This window comes from Carex rostrata, chromosome 1 (assembly GCF_964058835.1).
Source record: "Carex rostrata chromosome 1, lpCarRost1.2, whole genome shotgun sequence".
In the NCBI taxonomy this organism is placed as follows: Eukaryota; Viridiplantae; Streptophyta; class Magnoliopsida; order Poales; family Cyperaceae; genus Carex; species Carex rostrata.
In genome coordinates, this window is record NC_135918.1 from 11,717,362 (window position 1) to 11,738,826 (window position 21,465).

Sequence of the window (21,465 nt, forward strand, 5' to 3'; positions counted from 1 at the left end):
TCTCTATTTGGATAATGTTTCTTATGAGGCATTTGACGCTTATCTGGTGTTATCTAATTTTTTGTTTAATGTCAATTTTTGGATCAAGCATTAAATTTTACTAGTGTGAATCCCGACGTACAGTTGTCCATTCTTCTTTTCAACTTTTCATTTTGGGAGAAGTATTACCAAATTTTGATTAAGTTTTTGTTAAACTTCTATAATATTTTCATCAGTTGTTTTCAGTTTTTTTTTTTTTTTTTTCGTTTCTTGTTTGGTTACATTTATATTCTCCATTATGCAATTTCTGGTAAAATTGCTGGGTAAAACAGAATATCCATTATGCAATTTCTGGTAAAATTGCTGGGTAAAACAGAATATCCATTATGCAATATCTATGCATGTTTCTAAATAGTGTGCTTCAACCAGTGAGAAGCAAATTCTATATATATATATAAGCAAGTCATGAAAAAAAAAACTTAATATTAAAAAAAAAAATGCTTAGCTAAAGTCTTTTCTCTCAAGATGATTGAAATGTGTATAGACTATATAAAGAAGTCTGGGGTCCGTGAGAAACAAAGGACGAAATAATTATATATACATGTAATCCTTGTTTTATTAACAGTAATATTAATATGTTTTTCCTCTAGAAGGTTCAATTTCGTAAAAGAAAACTCCAATAAAAGAAATGCAAACAGAGAACTACTCCAGTAAAAAAAAATTACATAATCTGACGCTTTATGCAAAACAAATACAAACAGAGAAGTCCAGTAAAAAAATATTAATTTCAAGTCTCATACGGTCAGAACTGAGAAGTACGTACAATCATTCAGACATAACAAACTAAAAATCATAAAAAAAAAAAAACCACTAATTATTTAAAGTGCACAAATTTCCTAATATCCAAGTAATTAAAAGTTTAAAATCTTACAAAACCCAACCATACATTCATCAAACAAAGATCACCACCATGATGACAGGTAGTCCCACAAATTAAAGCGGCATTAAATTGGTGTCGACTCGATCGACAGGGCGCGACTCAGGTGCAAGAAAAGAAGCTGGGCTCATGACGGGCTCATGCCACGACCAGCACAATCATCTTTTGGCCAGTGGAACAGTGCCCTGACTCGCCTCTTAATTATGAAGCAGTAAAACAACCCTAGCTAGTTAGTCGAACTCAGAAGGTTCAGTTTCCATTAGTGAACCTGATGATCGGATTGGATGCATCACAACTCCTAAAATACTCATGGCTGACACCAGAAAAAATTGGGCGCTATATGAGAATAAAAACAACACTAAAAGTTAAAAAAAAATGATTAATTAGGCTATTGTACAAATATTTATTATCACTACAATAAAATGTTTAAGACGTGGTAAAAAAAGATGACTAATGCCGTGTGTAAGTGAACAGAAAATATCTATGAGGAATATTGCACTCTTATCTTTTACAGTGGTTTAACATTTTTTTTTTGAAATTTCTAAGGTTACTCTATTACAGACAGTATTTCGAACACTTATGATGTTATAAAATTATATTTACAGTTTTAAAACGTATTCAGCTTGTAATGTATTTTTTTTAAATACATTTTGTTCAAATTATATTATTTCTCGGGATGTTCGACCCAAGTCTCTCAATGCATTCCACATTAAAATCTGAGAAAATAATAAATTTGGTACCCTACAAGATTTGATATGACGAATGCATTGCGCGACTTGAATTGACTGTTCGAACACAAGAAATTATGATTTGAACAATTTATATTATGGTCGAAATGTAAAGTAATGTTTGTACAACAATATGCTTTCAATGAACATAATTTTTACAATACGAAAAATTCTTCATTTCAACAGTATAAAATTTTAAGTTTTTTGGGAACTTAATTTGTTGTCTAGAACCATACATATGTACTAATGATTAAGTGCGGAAAATTTAGTCATAATTAAAGGCCTTGTGAACTGTTAATTTTGCCATATTACGTATGAAAACATTCCATATTTATATAATTGACATGCAAATTGTAGAGAATTTTATTATTCTATAAAAAAATATCACACATATAGTTGTTCAAATGAGAAAATCAATTGTTTGATTTTTTTTAAAATGACATTGCAAAATAGCTTTTAATTTTTATTTAACAAAACATGCGCGACGGTTGTTCAAATTATAATATATTACAGGTTTTTTTAGAATCTCACACTACATCAAAACCTACTTTCAGCGACCGGAATTCCGATCGCTGAAAGTTATGACGCCGGTCGCTGAAAATAATTCCGGTCTCAGAAAGTCAGAACCGGTCGCTGAAAGCATACAAACAATATACAACATACAAGCAAAAATAAATATCGATACACACTCAACATACAACACAAGCATACAAACAAATATAAACATAAAAATCAAAAAGTAGTATATCATCTCATCAAACATAAACATCCGAGTAACATAAACAGTAAGTCTAAATGCATAAACAGTAAGTCTAAATGCCAAACAGTACCATCAGCACCATAAACATAAATATTGAGTACATAACTGTGCCAATAACATAAACAATATCATATGACAATGTAGAAATATATAAAAAGACCTAAGCAGTACCATCACCGCCAACATCCGACCAATGCTCCTCGTCATCAGTGTCGTCATCATCCTCGTCATCCTGAGGAGCGGGCGGCGAGGCTTGGTGCGAGCCCGAACCTCCTGGCTGTGAGCCTGAACCTCCGGCCTATGAGGTTGTAAGAAAGTAGTTTACATAATTAGGATTAGTTTACGGTTCACAATTAAAACATACTTATCGAATTTTATACCTGAGTAGCTCCCAACCGAGCTCCCAACCGAGCCTCCAACCGAGCATCCACCCGAGCCTCGATCTGAGCCTCCATCTGACGAAGTACCCGAGAAGATATCATGTCGATATCTTCTTCTGTGAGACGCTGACCTGGCGGCATAGAGGAATATGACTGTGAAGAATGCGACTGAGAACCGCTAGACCCTCTGGAGCGAAACATGCCTCTCGTCTTGCCTGGAACATTAAAAGTAAGACAATTAGTACGAAATGACAAAACTAAAATAAATTACAGGCTATACGGACGCAGACTGGGCAGGAAATGTCACAGACAAAAAATCAATGGCAGGATACTTCACATTTGTTGGAGAAAATTTAGTAACTTGGAGGAGCAAGAAACATAATGTGGTGGCTCTCTCAAGTGCTGAAGCTGAATTTAGAGGAATGTCGAAGGGTCTTTGTGAGTTGTTGTGGCTAAGAAAACTGATGACCGAACTTGGGTATGGACCTCAGGAGGAGATGGAATTATTCTGTGATACTGATAATAAAGCTGCAATAGATATTTCTCACAATCCAGTACAACACGATCGAACAAAGCATGTAGAAGTTGATCGTCACTTCATAAAGAACAATCTTGAAGAAAAAATTAAACAGTTCTCTTTCGTAAGGTCTGAAGATCAACTGGCAGATGTGCTGACCAAAGCAGTGTCCACGAAAATTTTTGACAGCTCACTCGACAAGTTAGGAATGGTAGATATCTACCATCCAACTTGAGGAGTGTGGAAGTGAGCTGGAATAGGCGCCATATAAGGAAGGCAATTTGTGGAGGCGCTTATTGAAGGATGATGGATCTTTTGCATATTTATTTCTTTTGTATCTTAGATTAGTTACCAATTATTATCTTTTACAAAATAAGGAAAAGAATAATGGCCTGCCTATGTTCTTGTAGGGCGTAGAAAGTTGCACGGCGTCAGGTTAGCTAACGGTGCGGGTTTTTCATGTGTGGGTGAGTGGAGATGCTCCCGGCTGGGTTCAGTGCTCTGTTTCTTTGAATGTGAGCAGGTCACCGAACTCAGGGGAAGGCATTCACTCGGGATTTGCTTTCTGCATTCCTCCTGGTTCACCCCTTGTGACGACTTACGTTCATGATCGGTTGTCGGAGGTTTTATTATTTTCGATTGCGATGACGTTTTACTCCCGGCGGGCGCAAGCCCCCGCCGTTAATTACATCATAAAGACCTTTCGAGTCTATCTGAAGACCTCAAGCATTCCAGGATGTATGCCTATTTAGATTGAATTGAATAATGAGGCTAAAGGGGCTCATGTATGGTCTGTTTTGGTCATGTGATTGGTTCTCATTTAATTTGCAGGTGTATTTTGGTCAATTACCATAATATGTGCATGAAAATATGGATTTACATATTCAAAATGTGAGAACATTCGTGAGAGATGTCATTTATGTATCTTTAGTTTGAAAGGAGTATTCAAATATCATTTTTTATATTTTTATTTATAAAGATATGTCGAGAGAGGGGCATTTTGGTCATTTCAGATTATTTATGGGGACATGAATATGTTCAAATATTATTTAAAATTATAGAAGATTGAATTTGGGTTCATTTGGGACTGATTTGAGTTGATTTGGACTTAGTATGAAAAAGTTATGGTCAAAAAGGACATGAAAGGACTTGTTTGTGAAGATTTTATATTTCCAGGGACCTATTTGTAAATATCCAGGGACCTGAGGCTGTAATTTGGGCTTTTGACAGGGTCTGGAATGAAATTTGGGCCTTTAAGGGCTTATTTAAAAGAGTTCTATTCTGACAGGGGCCTATATGTAAATTTACAGGGGCTTCTCTGCATATTTTGAATAAACAGAAGGGTCTATATGTAAAAGGGCTTTATTTAATGATTTCTGGGCTTTGAGATTGGTGTTGGGCTTCTGAGATTTGGGCTTTTGAGCCTTTGAGATATGTGCAGGCCACTAGATCAAGATTATTGGGCCTTAAGATTCGTGTTATGTCATTTGAATTCATTTGACTCACTTGACAAAAGGGGTCCCATGCTGTCAGGAGCCGTTAGATGTTTGAATTTGGTTCATTGATCAGATGTGCTGCTTCAAGATCCGTGCTGTGTGCTTTGAGGATCGTGCAAAGAGGGTTATCGGCTTAGGGTCCATCCCTGACAAACCTTGTCCGGCCGATCTAGGCCACGGCAGCGCCGACCAAGGATATGATTATGATCGTGAGGTTATCAGGAGTCTATTGGCACCATTATCGGCCGTCGGCGATCATCGGAGGCGGCGGAATAGGCATCTACAGTACCTATCGGTACCGACTGAGTCTCAGATCGATTTTGATTGATTTCTCCATGATTTCTTTCAATTAATTGGTTGTTTGAGATCGTATGAGACTATGGAAGATGTTAGGAATGTCAATTTGAGGTTTAAACGTGATTTGGGCATGTTTTGAGTTCTTTGGTCTCGGTTCCAGTACCGAATTGGTACCAGAGGTAGGTACAGAGATTTCAAAGCTCAATTGGACATTCAGGGAGTTCATTCACATCATTTAAAGGTTATTTAAAACATATCATGGGCATTGGATTGGATTGAAATGAGTTCTGGACCAGCTTGGCATGAGGAACATGTTTAAACTTGTTATTTCAATTCCTTTTGATCCATTTTCTCATGATTTATATACATGATGTGTCTGTTTTATTTCATAAACTCAAAGATATATATGTTAAGGATTTTTGTTCCAAATTTGGGATTTTTCTGAGCTCATTTACTCAGTCAAATGGCTTGATCAACATCAGGGGCATACATGGTAATTTTACCATTTAAATTACAGAATTTCCATTTTTAAAAGATGAACTTTGACAGATCATAACTCTATATAGGAAAGTCCAAATGATGCAAACCTTACATCAATTTCATGTGTTTTGATGTGTTCTATCTGATTGTGAAGTCTATTTTTCACTTTAGTTCCTATATTTGTCTGAATTATCAGATTTGTCAGCAGAGGTCAGAAGGGCCTATTTCAATGTACAAAGTTGTGTCAGTGCTATTTCTAATGCAATTAAGTGCTGAAGCTGGGTTTGTCATGGTACCAGGGACTGGTACAAGTTCATTCAAGGTCTGGTTTAGTTCAATACAAGTTTTCAAGGGCATTTAGCCACTGTTTTCATACCAGAAATATATAACATGAAGATCAAAAGATTCAAGGTTTACAAAATCATTATTTTGATATATTTTAAACATGTCAGAGCCTGGAAATATGCAGGGAGGCCCCTGATTGTTCTGAAAATCATGTTTTGAGCATATCCACTTGATTTTAGAGAGCGATATCATCAAAACTTCCTTAGACAAAGAGTGTAAATGGCATATGGCAGTATAACTGCTGCATATTTACATCTTAGTCCTCAGTTTCTCACTATTTACAATTAGATCCTCAAAAATAGAGAAATTAGCCATTTGAAGGGCATAATCTCACCATTTCTTTGGATCTAGCTACAGCTAGGCTCTCTCAAGGGGACTTAGGGTTGAGAGTTGCAAATGATGCCTGTGGCTCACTTTAAACAACCCTTGTGTATTTATCTTTTAATTAAAGTCACTTTATTCCCTTATTTTGATTATTTTTGTAAAGAAATCAAAGGGTCAGATGAGCAAGGATGCCTGTGGCTCACTACACTCATCTTTACCTCTAATTAATTTACAAAAAGAATCAAGGGAGGCAGAGAAGAAGAAAATGAAAGAAAATGGAGAAAAATGTACAAAAATATAACTTTTTATGAAATGTTTGTATTAAAACAACACATTTCATGTTTCTAATGTTTATATACATTATTTAGGTGTTTGTAAGGAAGGTTATTGCATCAGAACAGAAAAGAAAACAAAAGATATCAAATAGCTAGAATAAGAAGCTTTATTAATAAAAATGATACATAACATGGTCCCTAGGGACCTTACATTGAATCCAAGCTCTAATTACCTATGAATTAGACTTGTTATGACAGAGGAAGCTTATGGTGTGTGTGTGCACCACTTATATGTGTGTAAATGTATGTGTAATGTGTAGTTGTATGCTCAGAGCTCAATGTGTGTGTTTTTTTCTCTAGCTGTGGGGTGTGTGTTGGTGTTTTTAGTCTTCATTTGAGGTGCCCTTTTATAGGCAAAGAGCTTGGCTCCAGAACTGGTAGGGCTGAGGTGGTCTCATCTTGGCCCTTAGTGTTTGATCATATGTCTATGCTTGATTTGTATCATCTGTAGTGCCATCAAGGCAGGGGATCACCCAATTGTGTTTTGGCATGTCACTTGAATGTGTTGTATTGATTTCAGCCCTTGGATTGATCTGTAGGGCATTGCATGGCATGGCAGCCCTTGATTTCATGGCTTTGAAGGGCAATTTGATTTGCATGACTCCTGAGGTGCAGGAGGGATATTCCTCTATCTTGGACTGATCCCAGGTGTTCTAGGCACGTGTCCTGGGGACCAGAATGAGCTGTGAGCAGCCAACCGACTATGTTGTGTTGGACCCGAGCTATTTCAAAGCTTAAAATGGGCCCTTCTCGATTATTGAGCTTCATAGCATGCAAGGATGACAGAGAGCATCGTTTTAACCTCCTTATGATGTTCTAAAGGCTAATTTATCATCCAGATAGCCAATTGAATCTACTTGCACTGCACCCGAGTTGCACCGTGCACCTTTCATGTATAGACTCAAATTGGTATGTTACCAATCAAATTGACGTTTCAGATAGCATCGTGACATGCTTAAGAGATCCTATCTCAATCCCTAAGTCTTAATTTTGCCTAATTTGGCTTAACCATCTTGTCAATCTCCTTCCTTCTCGGGTTCAATTGGAAGAAAAGGAAGTAGCTTGTGTTCCAAAGAAAGCAGAGAAGAACAGAGATTACATCCCCTTTTCGATCTTAGGTGAGCTCTTAATCAATTCTCCTTTCATTTCCATGAATTTAGAGCTTCAATCGGAGCTCAGGACGAGAAGGAAAGGAGGAAGAAGGAGTCAGGGTCTCGGGGCCCACAAGTCAGTGACTCCAGGGCACAGTACCCTTCTCGAGTCGGCTTGGGTGCATCTGGCGCTTGATAAGCCATGCAAAGGCTTGAATATGGTGCATAGAGTGCCGGGTCCACGCCAATCGAAGGGGTTAGAAGCGCTGAGACGCTGGGTTTAATTTAAACCCGACAATTTGAGTGGACTTGGTGTAGTGTGAGCCTAAACCCTTACAGCTCGGTGTACAGAGTTCAATTCTCATGCTCCAAGTCTGCCTATCTTGTAACTTCAGCGAAATTTCGTTTATCTCACTGAATAAAGGGCCCCACTTGTAAGGTGGAGGTTTGCGGCTCCTGATTTGTACCCAGAATGCTTAGGATTATTGCTATGGGTACCCAGGCTGAGGTGGCACCAATCAGGAGTTGCCATGTCAGCAGAAACTTTGAAAATTCATAACTCTTTAACCATTTGGAGTTAGAATCTGTATTTTATATCAAAATTCATGGTTTTAAACGTAGAATATTACCATGAACTCCAATATGCCATTTCCCTTCATTTTGGGAAGATTTTATGCACATTTAGCATTGTTCAAGCATTTTAATTGGTGCCAATTTCCATTTATTTAAATTGGCAACTTTCTAGGGTACAACAGTTCTATAAAGGAGGCTTCTCTCTGTGTAAGAAAAAATAAGTTTGAATGAAATAAAAAACAAGGGTGTGTGTGTAGAGGTGGATGTAGGTACGAATTGTGCCGAACCACGTTAAATTACTGTGTCAATTTCTCTGATTGATTCTCTTAACATATATGTCCGGATAGCAGCAGCAACCCTTCATGTGTCAGTGCTTGGTTGGGGATTCTATGCCATTGCGTCCATACCTCCATATGCCGTACCTGAGGTTGAGCTAAATCGAACTGCTGGTAGATTCTTTTCATGGCCACCGCTTGGCCTCTGTAGGTCCAGACACCTCTGTTATAGACACGCTTTAGTTCCTCCTCAATGACGAATTGAACAAGGAATGTGTTCTTTTGTAAGATGGACAGTTCAGTATGATGATGTACCCCCCATATTCTTAGCATATTTGGTGAGAATTGAGCTAAGTTGACCTGCTTGTCTGTGATGACTCTTACTATGGCACATAGTTCCCATGTTCTCTGGTTTGTCACCTGTTGTGGGATGTCAACTGGTTGAAGAGAGCCAGAGCTCAAGGCTGCAAATTGTTCTACAAAATCCTCATCAGATAGGTCCATTTTTCTGTGTGTTGGGTTATTATCTAGTTGGAGTGGTGATTCTTGGTTGTATGATTTTTGTGTATTGAAGTGCAAGGGACTTAGTTTAGGGCTAAGGTTCTTTTTATACTGTAGAGGAGGATGTTGGTGGATCAATTTATTTGTCTTAATTGTAGTTAGAAAGCCTTTATTGCTTGTTGTATTTTGGGTATCCTTTATGGTCTTTGGGTCTTGGAAGCAGGAGATAGTGTTTTCTATTGGATTTCGGGTTTTAAGGAATGGTCCCTCTATTTTATGGATAGATGTGACCTGCAGCACTGGTAGATACTGGTTCTATTCTCATAGTATTTCCATTCAGCAGGGTGTGAAAGGGGTTGTTTATCATGGATTGGGGAATTTGTGGAGTTAATGCCGTAGTCCACCTTTAGCACTGGTACATGACCCACCTTGATAACGGTGCTTTCAGTATTTCTATTTGGTTTTCTATCCTCATTTTGGCAATTGTTTAGTACCGTTGGGTTGAAGTCTTCTTCTAGGACTTGGAAGGTATGCCCCTTAAAGATCAATGTTCTTTTGGCAGAGGTGTTTTTGGCAGTACCATTTTTTCCTTTGTTGAATTTTTCTGTCTCAGATATCGTGTGGCTAGGGAAGTAGCAATCTCTGTGGGGTAAGTTGTTGATTTTGTTGGGTTCTAAGCTTGGTTCTGTGGCAGCCGGCCTCCTGCTGGTCTGGATTTCGCTCCTGGAGGGGGAGTGCTCGCGGTGCCCATATTTCCTGAGGCAGATTAGGGGGAGGGTGTATCTGAGGCTGATTATTGCCTTCCATTTGTTGATTTTGAGATCCATCATTATCCGGTGGTGGTTGGTCTGGTGGGTCTTGTCCGTCGGCTTGCAATTCGTCCATTTCTATAGTACAAATTGTTTCTTTACCAGCATGAATGACTTTGAGATATGGAGGGACATGGTCTAGGCTGATGCATTCCATGAGGAGTCGGACCCTTGCCATATTCCCAGTTGTCATAGTGTCTAAAGCAAAACCCACCATTACTCCGATATTGACAGTCGCTTGTCTTTTTTTTCTTTTTTTCTTTTTTTTGAAAAGTTTGGTAGAGGCTACCAAAACAGAGATTACAAAGTTTCAATCCATGAGGGAAGTCGCTTGTCGGAAATAAGTTGGGTGCCACCAATCTAGAGGGAAGTCGCTTATAGTAAGCATAACACGACGTCTGGGTGGTGGTAGATTGGAGCCGTCCAGCGTCTGCCAAGGCAGAATGGCAATTGAGTATTCCTCCCAGAAATTTTCATCGCCATAGACTACATCTATGAATACCCATTATGGAATACTGACCAGGTAAGCATTTGCCACTTTTCGAATCATACAATGCAAGTCGTAAAAAGTTAATCTCTTCCCTCATGAGCAGGAGAGAACTCTACCGTCCGGCCAGACCAATAGGAATCAGGGGCTCGACTCGAGCTCGACCCCGTGCATCAAGGCTCGCCGACCTTATGCACTTGCACTTCATTCCTCAAGACCCGCATTGGGCCTTGGGAACTTCCGTTCTAGGCAAAGTAACTCCTAATGTAGGGAAGGAATAAATTCCCGAATCGTATCGTACCACAGAACTCGAGATCGGAACTGCTCACGTCAAATAGTAAAATGATCGAAAAATGATATATAATCAAAGTTTATACATATAATATCCTAAAGCCATCCAAGGATCAAGTGATCCTCAGCTCAGTGGCTGTCGGGCCGTCCCATGCCAAGTGACACCAAGACGGAACGAAGTCACTCGGCTCTGCTCAGCTCTCACCAATGCATGCATATGCACGTACTATAATAATAATATATTGTCTCCCACGAGAAGGAGACAACTAATAACCTAATATTCTAATAATGTAATTATAATATTATTTAATTAATCTACTCCTAAAATACAGTAAATTCAGGTTTTTCAGGGTTTATGCAATTCTACCTACAGTGCAGAAAAGGATAAACATGCTCTACAGTGTTAATGCAACTACGTAAATTAAAGTGCGGATGTCAGGTCAGATGGATCGACTGGTAAGAGTACGCCCACGAAAGAAAATAATTCAGATATCCCACACCTGTAGGGCTGAAGACTCTATGACTAACCCTCAGCGAAATCAGCGTGCTCCGCGTATGCTCCAAATTACGGGTCAGCTGGATCAGTCCACGGATCAGACTCGTCCGGAATCGACCGATCTGAAATTACGAATTTACACTAATTAGAGTCTACTCTAAAATACTCTAACCCTCGTCCCAATTATCGTGTAGGTTTAAGTTATCGATTATTTCGGTCTTATAAAAGTTTTCGATTCAGTCGGTCTGATTGAACCGATTTATCGGATCTTAATCACTTGTTTCATTTAAACTAATCTAATTTTAATCCTATTTAATTTATAGTTTTAATAATTTACTTTGAAGATATATTGCTTGTAAAATTTCTAATGTCAAAATATTCGCAAACTCATTATTCGTGAGTTACATAATTTTTATACGTGCTCTAACCAAGTTAATGTATATCCTAATTATTCAGCTACTTGATTTATTCTAAATTAACTATAATTATTCTAACCGGTCAAATTGCAGTTTTGAAGTTAATTTATTATTACAATTTACTAATATTACTATTCTTATAGAAATGTATAAATTATGTAATTATTACTAAACTAATAAGTATTATAATTATGCTTTTAGTTATATTATAATTTAGACACGTAAATTGGTTTACAAAATTTTAGAAGAGAAATGTTTACCTATTTTACGTGTCTTTCTAATTATTTCTAAGTCGAGCAGTTCGTTATTTTATAACTAATCTAATTCTACGCATAATTAGTCGTTTCGAATGTAAGTCAAAATAAACATTTTTCGCTGCTAATTAATTGTCCTTTATTAATTAGTATCGAGTTTTTCATACAAGTTTGAACATATATTAAAAGAAATATTTTAATTTAAGACTTATTATGAAACCTTTATTTTATTTTAAATGTGTTGGGAGTTTTAGTTTGATTTGTTTCGGGATCATACAGGTGTCCAATCGGGTTATTTTAGTATCTGCTCAAGTTATGTTATGAGCTATCATCGAGGCATCAAGACCCTGGACGGTATAATCATTTCCCGAGCTAGTTCAAGTTTACGTAAGCATTCGATTTTAATTCGATTCCTCATAAAACTTAAACTTTAAAAGCCATGTTCTAAATTCGACAATTACGCCTTTTGGAAATATTCCAAATACCATAATTTTGATATCCTTTTAAAATTCTGTCAAGCCCATTAATATCAAGGCCCAAGCCTTGTTCTAATTTATTAATAAATTAGAAAATAGGCCCAACAAAAATCAGAGCCCAATTAATTTATTCCCAAGGCTTATGAAAATACAAGCCCTATTCATTCATGGCCCAGAACATATAATTCACATGCATGGCCGGCCATAGCCTCACAATTTACATTTCACAAATTGGCCCCTTATATTTATACAATTCACATAAGGCCTTATAATTTACAATTCAGACCCCTAATAAATTTATTTTGCATTAAGGTCCTGTCAGGTCAAATACTGGTAAAGATGTAAAACCAGACCAGTCACAGTGCCAAATTTCGGCATTTAGCACAATACCACAGATTCGACAATGTACCAGGCAAGTATCAAGCAACAGCATACATAAGCACAAGTCCAACACAGGTCACCAACAATGAAAGACAAACCAGAACAGAGGCATGCCGAACAACAAGCAAGGCATCAAGTCAGAGACAAACGGAATCAGAATAGAGCAGGGAACCCAGCCAAGCACGGCAACATAGCCTCGTGCACTAGCTTACCGGGAAAATCAACAACCCGAGTAAGCCGTAAAATCCAATATTTCGCAGCACCATCAAAGAAAAAGGTAAGGGCTAAACTTACCCGATTAGAGCAAGCACAGAATGGAGAGAGCAAAAAGGAGACCAACACCAGACTAGCAACAACAATTCACCAGCACAGCACCCGAATAGCACCAGCCAGCCTCAACCCTAATTTCTAGGGTTTCTGAATTTTCACTCCAAACAGAAATCAAAGGCAACGAGAGAGAGAGAGGAGATTTTCTCAACACATGAGAGAAAGGAGAGGAGAAAAACACAAGCAAGAGATAAACGAAAAGGGGTCTTATATACCGGAATCACACAAGGCAGCAAGGCGGGGAGGGGTAACTCACTGACAGCCGTACCGTCAGTGGCTTCACCCTCGCAGGCAAAACGACGGGACAGCTGGAGCGGAGGCGAGCGTGTTGCTCGCGTGATCGAGAGGGAAAAAGAGCGGGGAAATCAATCCCGGACGCCATCTCCTACAAGGAGATAAAAGGAGAGAAGGAACACAGGGGTGGGGTCGGGTTGTCAGCGGCAGCACCGAGAGGGTGGGGCTAGGGTTTCAGCGAGAGAAGAGAGAAGAGAGAAGAGGGAGCGATCTCCCTCTGTCTCGCGCGAACGGGAGAGGAGAAAGGAAGACAAAGGGGGCCGGACCCGAAATTTATATCAAATGGGGTTAAATCCCCTGTACATTTCCATTCAAGATCAAAGGGTGATATTGCTTCAAGATTTGTGCTAGATCTCATCCAAAGGTCCAACAAATTCCAGATTTTCAATATGAACTTATGAAATTCAAAATCAAAGGTTAAGATGGTCTTCAAGATTCGTGTCAGATTTTAATCCAAGGGTTTCATAATTTGTTTTTACTTTTAACTCTTATTATTTTTTTTAAACGGTACATAATTCGTAGTTCATTTATAATTTGAAATTTTAGATTCGATTAAGGTAATTCTAAGTCTGATCGATCATTTATTTAAATCTAGAAATTTTGTTTAAGTGTAATTATCAGTTTAGAGAAAAATTTATATTTCAAAATATCGGAATATAACAAGAACAATCAAACAAAGGGCGCGCACATAAAAAAAAAAAAAAGAAAAAAAAAGAGAGAGATGAAGAAAACTTTAGACTTATTTACTACTTTTGTGTTTTCAGCTTTCAATTTCTACTTTACTTAGTTTGATTATTGCATTTGTATTTCTTTCTTTTTATTAGGGCTCAAGTATGTGAGCCAAATTGCTTTTTATTTTACTAAACAAGCAACAAAACTCTTGTAATCTTGTTCTTTAATCAAAGGAGGGCTAGATCCTCGTTTCCGTCTTAAAAAAAAATCACTGTGCTTTACCGAGACATTAAAGCTAATTTTTACCCAATTAATTTTGATTTAGTGGTTAACACTATCTAGTTATTTCTTTTTGAGTATGATTTATAAGCTGTGTCTTTTAAATCTCATTTGTGTCTCATATTCTTATCTCTATTTTCAAATTTCAAATAGTAACAACTAATAGTAATAGCCCGGGGCCTTAAATTTCAGAAAGAGAACAAAATTAGTTTGAATCCGTAATTTTTCACAAAATTTCAAAATCCGGATGGGCGCAAGTTGCAACAATAGTGACAAGATTCGCGTATTATATCCGAATAATTCGTTTTTTAGTGATGCCGAACCGAATGCCAAATTATTCGGTTGACCGAACTTTGACCGAATTAAACCCGAATAATTTGTGAATTTTACAAAATTTTCCCGAATTTGACGAATTATTCTCAAATTTTTTCCGAAATTTTGCCATAATATTCTATTTTTTTTTTCTCTCTTGCAGAACTGAGATTTATGATCCGGATAATTCCAAATCATTCCCGAATTATACCCGAATCACGAATTCTTGACCTCGCCGAACCGAACCGGAATAATTCGTTTGTCACTGTGGTCGCAAGTCGCAACCCTCCCCGGGGCCATACCTGCTTCCCTCACATTTTTCCTATGCCATTTACTTAGCGTCAAGAACAATGCATAATATTAATCGAACGGTCATTTTGCTCGTGTTTTATTTAGGTGGCTCTAGTATCCGGCACAGAACTTTACTTTCGAGTATAAGTATCAACTAATCCGATCTCTCACACACAAACGCCGCGTGTGTGACAGTGTGAGGTGAGTTAGAAGCAAAAGGAAGAAAGCACTTCATCTTCTTCTCCCCCAGCTACGACTGAGAGAAAGATAGAGAGAGAGTAGCAAGGAGGTAGAAAACACTTCAAGAAAGCATCTTTCCCAGCTCTTTCCCCCGAAGCTCCATCTCTCCAAGAAAGAAATCCAAGAAGCCAGTAAGAGACAATCCCCCCCTCTTTCTCTACCGTTGGTTTTTCAATTACATTGCTTGCTGCTTTATAGTGAGGTAACTGAGTACAGAGGATTTTGCATTGTACATGATCCCATCTTTGTCTTTAATTTTTCTAATTTTGCTAAAATGGTTGTATATATACTGATTGCTAAATAGACATTGCCGTTTAGGTTAAATCGAGTCTTGTACTTGTTTTTCTTTTGTTTATATCTGTTGGAAATTCACCAGAATCTTTGTTTTTTGATAAATGAGTTCCATGTACATCTCTCTAATTAGCTGATAAAACGTTTTTCAGGGATGGATCCCGAACCAGGAAACTCTTCTGAAGTACCATCCTCTACTTCAGATGGAAATATTCACGGATTCCGAGGCGTCAAAGCTAAAAGTCAATACTCATGGGAAGCCTCTGTACGATCAAGCAATACGGGTAGAATACATCTTGGCACTTTTCCTAGTGCCAAGATGGCGGCGATTGCTTATGATGTTGGAGCATCAGCGTTGCAAGGTGATAGGGCAGAGCTGAATTTCCCAATTCTATCAGCACGATGGACTAAGCCAAAGACAAACTCCAAAGAAGATATCATAGAGGCTGCCAATCATGCCGCAAAATTGTATGATAATGTTATCTATCCTCTTGAGGAGGAATCACGTCAAGATCCAAGAAGTAACCAGAACTATGGTTCACGACCACCTCACCCAAATAATCAGGCACAACCGGTAATGGCAGGATTCTACCATCCCTACCAGAGAGATCAAAGGGCTCAGACTAGTGGGCATGGAGCGGCTCGGACCAGTGGGCGTGGAGTGGTTCGGACCAGTGGGCAGGGGCAAGTGCTGGGTGGTAATCCAAATGCACCGGGTCAGTATGGGCAGCCTGTGAATCAGGGGGAGTCTGATCAAGGTATAGTGCAACCAGCAGCATCTGTGCCCACTGCTCAGGCCAGTGGAGCCCCAGTAGTTGGGGGTCGATTGATGACAGATACTCAGGCTGGTGTTGCGCAAGAAGTGTCGACAGTGAGTCAGGAGGGTTCCGATACAGTGCAGCCAGCAGCTGGGCCCACGGCTTAGACTTCTTCTAGTTATATTTCAATCAAAAGTCAGGACGGTTTTAATCAATGTCAAAATAGATAGAATTGCAAATTTAGTTCAATAGATCTAGTATGGGATGGTACTGATATTCCCTTTTGGATTGGTGCCTATGTGCCCACTGTTTTTTTGGTGCCTTCGTGCACATGACTTTATTTGCTTTTTGTTGTTCTTTGGGTGCCTTCATGCATAAAACATTGATATTCATCAATTGAAAGTGTCTTGGGTTTCAGAATTTGTGTGAATAATTATTGTTGCTTTTAATCTATTTTCTTGCGGAAAATTGGTGCTGATTTCGTCCTGTACCAGTACTGGTACGGTTCTGGTTTTCTGCTGCACACAAGGTGTTTGTGGTATTGTCTAAGTGAACTTAATCACCGATACACGGTTCCCAACAAGTTGTGTACATTGTTGACAATTCACTTTTAATTTGTTCTAGCATTATTTGTATGAAAGCTAATTATTCAATTTTCTCTCAAAAAATTGCTATTCATATTATAAAATTCGCTACGAAAAATACACACACACTTATATATAACTCATTATATTTAATTTTTTCATATTGCCATTACCATTGATTTATCAGATGGTCAATTCAATTTCATAATTTTTATTTTCTCTAAATGGTGGTGCACTCAAACAAATCTCTAACTTATATCATGTGATGCCAAAGAGTAATTGTGCAGGACGGAAAAAAAAAATGCTTGGCCAGGTACTAGTACCACGACAATAGTTAGATATTAAGAAGAAAAAAAAAGAATATAGGAAAAGCTGGGGTCCCACCGGCTTTCTCTAACCTCTGTCTTACTGCGGTTACTGAAACCTTACAGTTGTATGGGATTCCTCTGAGTGCCACTGAATCCTGGGGGGTGGGGCCCAAGATCAGGGTTATGTACCAGTTCAATGGCAGGGTTACTGTACTGGAGATGAGCAGTCCCCAGGATTTACTGATGTCATTTCCAACTGTCAGGTATGGCTGTAAACTTGTAATCTCACCGTTTTGGTCTCAATTGGCATGGTATAAAATCTTGTGGTACTTGGTTGGATTGTTATAATATCAAATCTTGTGGTATGATTTCTGTCAAATTCCATTAAGCCCCATTTAACCGAATTGAGTGTATCTTGCAATTGGTCAATGAACCCATGATTCAATCCAGTCATAACTTACTCTTTAGAGCGAGGCCATGCTACTATATGCATAGCGCATAATGGTCTGTACTATGGATCAACATCTCTATTTTCTGATTCCAATGATCGATCTGAACTGTTCAACAAGATCTTCATATGAATATGTACTTGTATACCTTTGAAGATCCTGTTCAATGGTTCAGATCGACTATTTGAACTTTAAAAAGGAAAATATTGATTCGTAGTACGGACCAATCTTATCAAGTTATCCTCAGGTGTGTGAAGCACCGGCATTGTTGTAATGACTAGTCTGTGGCAGGTTCTAGTTCCGTCGGAAGTTGGTTGCAAGACGTGCCTGAATTCAGGAATTATGTACCTGCACCGATTGATTGGTACTGATGATAAAGTAGCTTTGAGTGTATGTCGAGAGGCAATTTTTGCCACACTGTCAAACCAAGGAGATAGTTTGATAAGTGATGAGGACATGGCATCTTGCTTCTTCTGAGTTGAAGGCCTTAGTACTACCAACTGGTATTATCTTTTATATGACTACGTAAACTCCAATTTTTCCAAAGACCTCAACTTGACACAAAACAAGATAAAATTAAACATGTGTAACTAATTAAATGAAATTTTATATTTCAAACACATCATCTGAAGGGACAACAAAACCAACTCAGGCTTCTTCGCTAAATCCAAAAGAGCATTGACCTAATTTGCAAGAAACAACAGCTGCAAGTCTGCAACACCAAGCATTTCACTTCTCTCTAAATTCCAGGAATCGGAATGGCAATCATCCTGATTCTCATGGCATTGATTGGAAGAAAAAGTATGGAATTAAAGAATGTCAAATCTCCTAATGAGACATTATCTAGCGGTGCTTTTTCTCAGCCTCAATTTAGAAGGGTTCAAGATGGTAATTTATTTTCTCATTTATTCTTACTGATGGTATGATTTTATGTTGAAGACGTATTAAACGACTCGAATTGAGAATCCCTAGCTACCATTAAGATATTAGACATGACATGCATGTATTATTTGCAGTATGACCATATAAGGATCCATGCCATAAGATATGAAAACAGAGTTGAAACATCGTGTTTTCTCATGTACACTTGCAAAAGTTGAATCGGTCACATCTTATGACTCTATAGCATTATTTCAGTGTTCTGGTTTCTATTGTTCGAGATTTTGAAATTGTAGGGGTGACTTATGCTTATTAAAGGGAACAACCTGATCATGTTACCAAAAGAACTACAAGTGAAAATATATATGTACGTGTGCTATCTTTAGTCCCTGCATGTCTAGGAAGCACATGTCATTTCTTGTAGATTTTAAATAACCCCAGTTCCGAATTTAAATTACAAGTTTAGGAAGATGCTCTTGAAGCCCAAGTGTGAATCTTGTATGGTCAAATCTCTTTTTAGTGCTCTATTTAAAGGAAAGAATAGAACATTATGTAAATCAAAATACTGATGATAATTCTACACTCTTAGCATTAAAATGTATAAATCTAGCGCCTGATGTTCCCAAAGCTTCAGAGCATTTCTTGTAAAATTTCAAATAATTTTAACTCTATAATTGTATCAAAATTTAGGTCCATCACAAATGTTCAGAAGTTGCAGCTACATGCCTACATGGAAACAAAAATAGAAACAAATTAACAACTTCAGCACGGAGATAGGAAAAGTCGGCTTTGGTATGGTTTTAACTTTGAAGCCAGATTTAGCGACGGTTCTGTAATTAATTGCAGTAATACCCAATTTTTGTCTGACGTTTAATCCGCATCGCAATTCACACGTCAGTTTACATTCGTATGAAAGCATATAATTTTGATTTTGCTAATTGCTCACGAATTTATATGTAGATCAACAGTTTTGATTAGAAGTCAGCCCAAATTCAGTCCTGTGCCCATTGAATACACCCCCTTGAACCTGATCGGATGTTGGACTCGCTCGATTATTATATTTTATTTTTCTCGCTCTTCTTTCCTCGGACCATTCACGTGGTTGGTTTTGTTTCGAGTGAGACTGAGAAATCTGAAAAACACTGCGTTTGTTAAATTTCTATTAAATTGGCCTTAAGTTATTATTTATGATTGTTTAAATTATTTTTAAAATTTGGGGTATCGCAATGAATCATGAACTGAATAACCTTTAATTTTTAGATAAATTGTTAATGTTTAATTCATTTAAATTAACAGTTGCAAGTTTTAATTGTTTGTCAAATATTAATTATCTATTAAATGTATTTTAATTTAACTTGTAATTATGATTTATAATTAATTAATCATTTTAAAATTTTGGATTATCATAAGCAATCCGTCTAAGAGTCCGCCTCTTTTTTTGAGGAATACCGGGCAGAGGCTGTCGGGAGAGATATATTAAAAATAACCACACCAAAGTTACAGAGTTAAGTTCCAATTGAACTTCAATTAATAAAAATTCCATCTCTCAGTAAGCTCCAACTCAAATAAAAAACAGTAAAAAGAAATCCATACCCGCTAAGTCCCTATGCTTTGGAGCCAGTACCTATCCCATTATATGTACCGGTACCACATTTCTCACTCCAGCTCCACAATGCGTCTCCCATACTGTTGCTTCTCTGATAATCCATTGGATTAGCACATCTGCCATTACTCTCCTTTCCTCAAAAATTACCAAGTTCCGCTGTCTCCAAATTGCCCAACACTCAGCTGACATAAATATTTCCCATCTGGTACGAGCTCTAGCATTGCCATGAACCTGCTCACTGATTCCGACCAGATTTCTGACACTGAATTCGCTCGAAGCACCATCCTACATCCCAGGTAATTGCTAATCCCCTCCCAAATTGCTTTTGCAAAATCACAGAAGAAAAAAAGGTGAACCGCCATTTCCAAATTCCCATTTTCACAGAGGGTGCAATGAGGTGAGCAATTGAAATGTCTTCGTAGCATCACTTCTTTTGTTAGCAGTTTTCCCCTCAGTAGAAGGAAAAGGAAAATTTTTGTGGATTGTGGAATCGAAAAGGACCAAATATTGGTAAAATTCCAACTAATTAAACCAGCAGTTGCCATTATGCCATAGAGAGATTTAGCACTATAGCGACCATTTGCCGACCACCTCCATCTCAATTCATCTTCTTGATCAGTCAGTGTTGGGATAGAATGTGAGGTCGGTAAGTCTTGGATATTGTAAGAGACAATGACATCTCTCAAGGATAGAGAGTGCTGAAGCTGTCTCGCACCCAATTGGACTAGCGGGTCCGACCCCATTTATCATACCAAAAAGCAATTGAAGCTCCATTTTCCACCACCCATTCTGTTGCCCAACTGAAAAGAGATTTCAACCCAATTAACTGACTCCAAAAAAAAGATCCTCGCTTGGACTAGAGAAGGGGACCATTTGCAATCGATCCCTGTGTTCGAATCCTGACAATCATTACGGACCACATTGAGTTCGGTTCACAGTAGCCCTTCCACCACCAACGCATAAGAAGCGCTTGATTTCTGAGTTGTAGGTTTGGAATCCCCAACCCACCAGAATCTCTAGGTATACAAACTAAATTCCAGTTGCAAAGAGAAATATGACGACCAGCAGTAGATGATTTGCCCCACAAGAAGGCCCTCCTCGCTTTGTCTATTCGAGAGAGGACCCACTTTGGAAGCAGGAAGCAGATCATGTGGTAAATGGGGATTGAAGAGAGGACCGATTGCACTAGAACTAGCCTACCACCCCTGCTCAAAAGGCGGGACTGCCATCCTTGCATTCTTCGCTCTATCCTTTCAATCAAAGGGATGAAGAGTTCCTTAGAAGGCTTCTTGATAGTAAGCGGCATTCCGAGATACACAATTGGAAAATTCATTTGAGGGCATCCTAAGATAGCCCTAACCCAAGGCACATCTGGTAGAGCGACATTAATGGGGATGAAGGAACTTTTTTGGAAATTGACCTCCAGTCCTGACATGGAGGAGAATAGCCGAACAATTAGTCTAAAAGAGATTAAGGAGGAGATGTCAGCGCTAACCAGAACTACAGTATCATCCGCATATTGAAGAGCTATGATAGATTCTTGCAAT

The 21,465-nt window shown here is 38.2% G+C and overlaps 2 protein-coding genes across 2 annotated transcripts; one reads left to right on the forward strand and one right to left on the reverse strand.

Moving 5' to 3' along the window:
* Window positions 1-2,401: 2,401 nt before the first annotated feature.
* Window positions 2,402-13,075, reverse strand: LOC144546961 (uncharacterized). Its single transcript, XM_078295589.1, has 4 exons — window positions 12,923-13,075; window positions 11,106-11,223; window positions 2,785-2,999; window positions 2,402-2,702 (listed from the first exon to the last, which is right to left on the reverse strand). The coding sequence occupies exons 3-4, from the start codon at window positions 2,983-2,985 to the stop codon at window positions 2,565-2,567; spliced, it is 339 nt and encodes a 112-aa protein (XP_078151715.1). The 5' UTR covers window positions 2,986-2,999; window positions 11,106-11,223; window positions 12,923-13,075; the 3' UTR covers window positions 2,402-2,564.
* Window positions 13,076-15,042: 1,967 nt separating this feature from the next.
* Window positions 15,043-16,380, forward strand: LOC144546470 (uncharacterized). Its single transcript, XM_078295055.1, has 2 exons — window positions 15,043-15,174; window positions 15,487-16,380. Exon 2 carries the CDS (start codon window positions 15,489-15,491, stop codon window positions 16,257-16,259), a length of 771 nt encoding a protein of 256 aa, XP_078151181.1. The 5' UTR covers window positions 15,043-15,174; window positions 15,487-15,488; the 3' UTR covers window positions 16,260-16,380.
* Window positions 16,381-21,465: the final 5,085 nt, after the last annotated feature.

What these genes read in the sequence shown, in the direction of transcription:
- LOC144546961 (XM_078295589.1), bottom strand. Translation starts at nt 2,985, where the DNA reads ATGTTTCGCTCCAGAGGGTCTAGCGGTTCTCAGTCGCATTCTTCACAG. An exon ending in CTCGGTTGGGAGCTACTCAG is followed by an intron (nt 2,703 to 2,784) that starts GTATAAAATTCG and finishes ACAACCTCATAG; the next exon opens with GCCGGAGGTTCAGGCTCACA.
- LOC144546470 (XM_078295055.1), top strand. Translation starts at nt 15,489, where the DNA reads ATGGATCCCGAACCAGGAAACTCTTCTGAAGTACCATCCTCTACTTCA.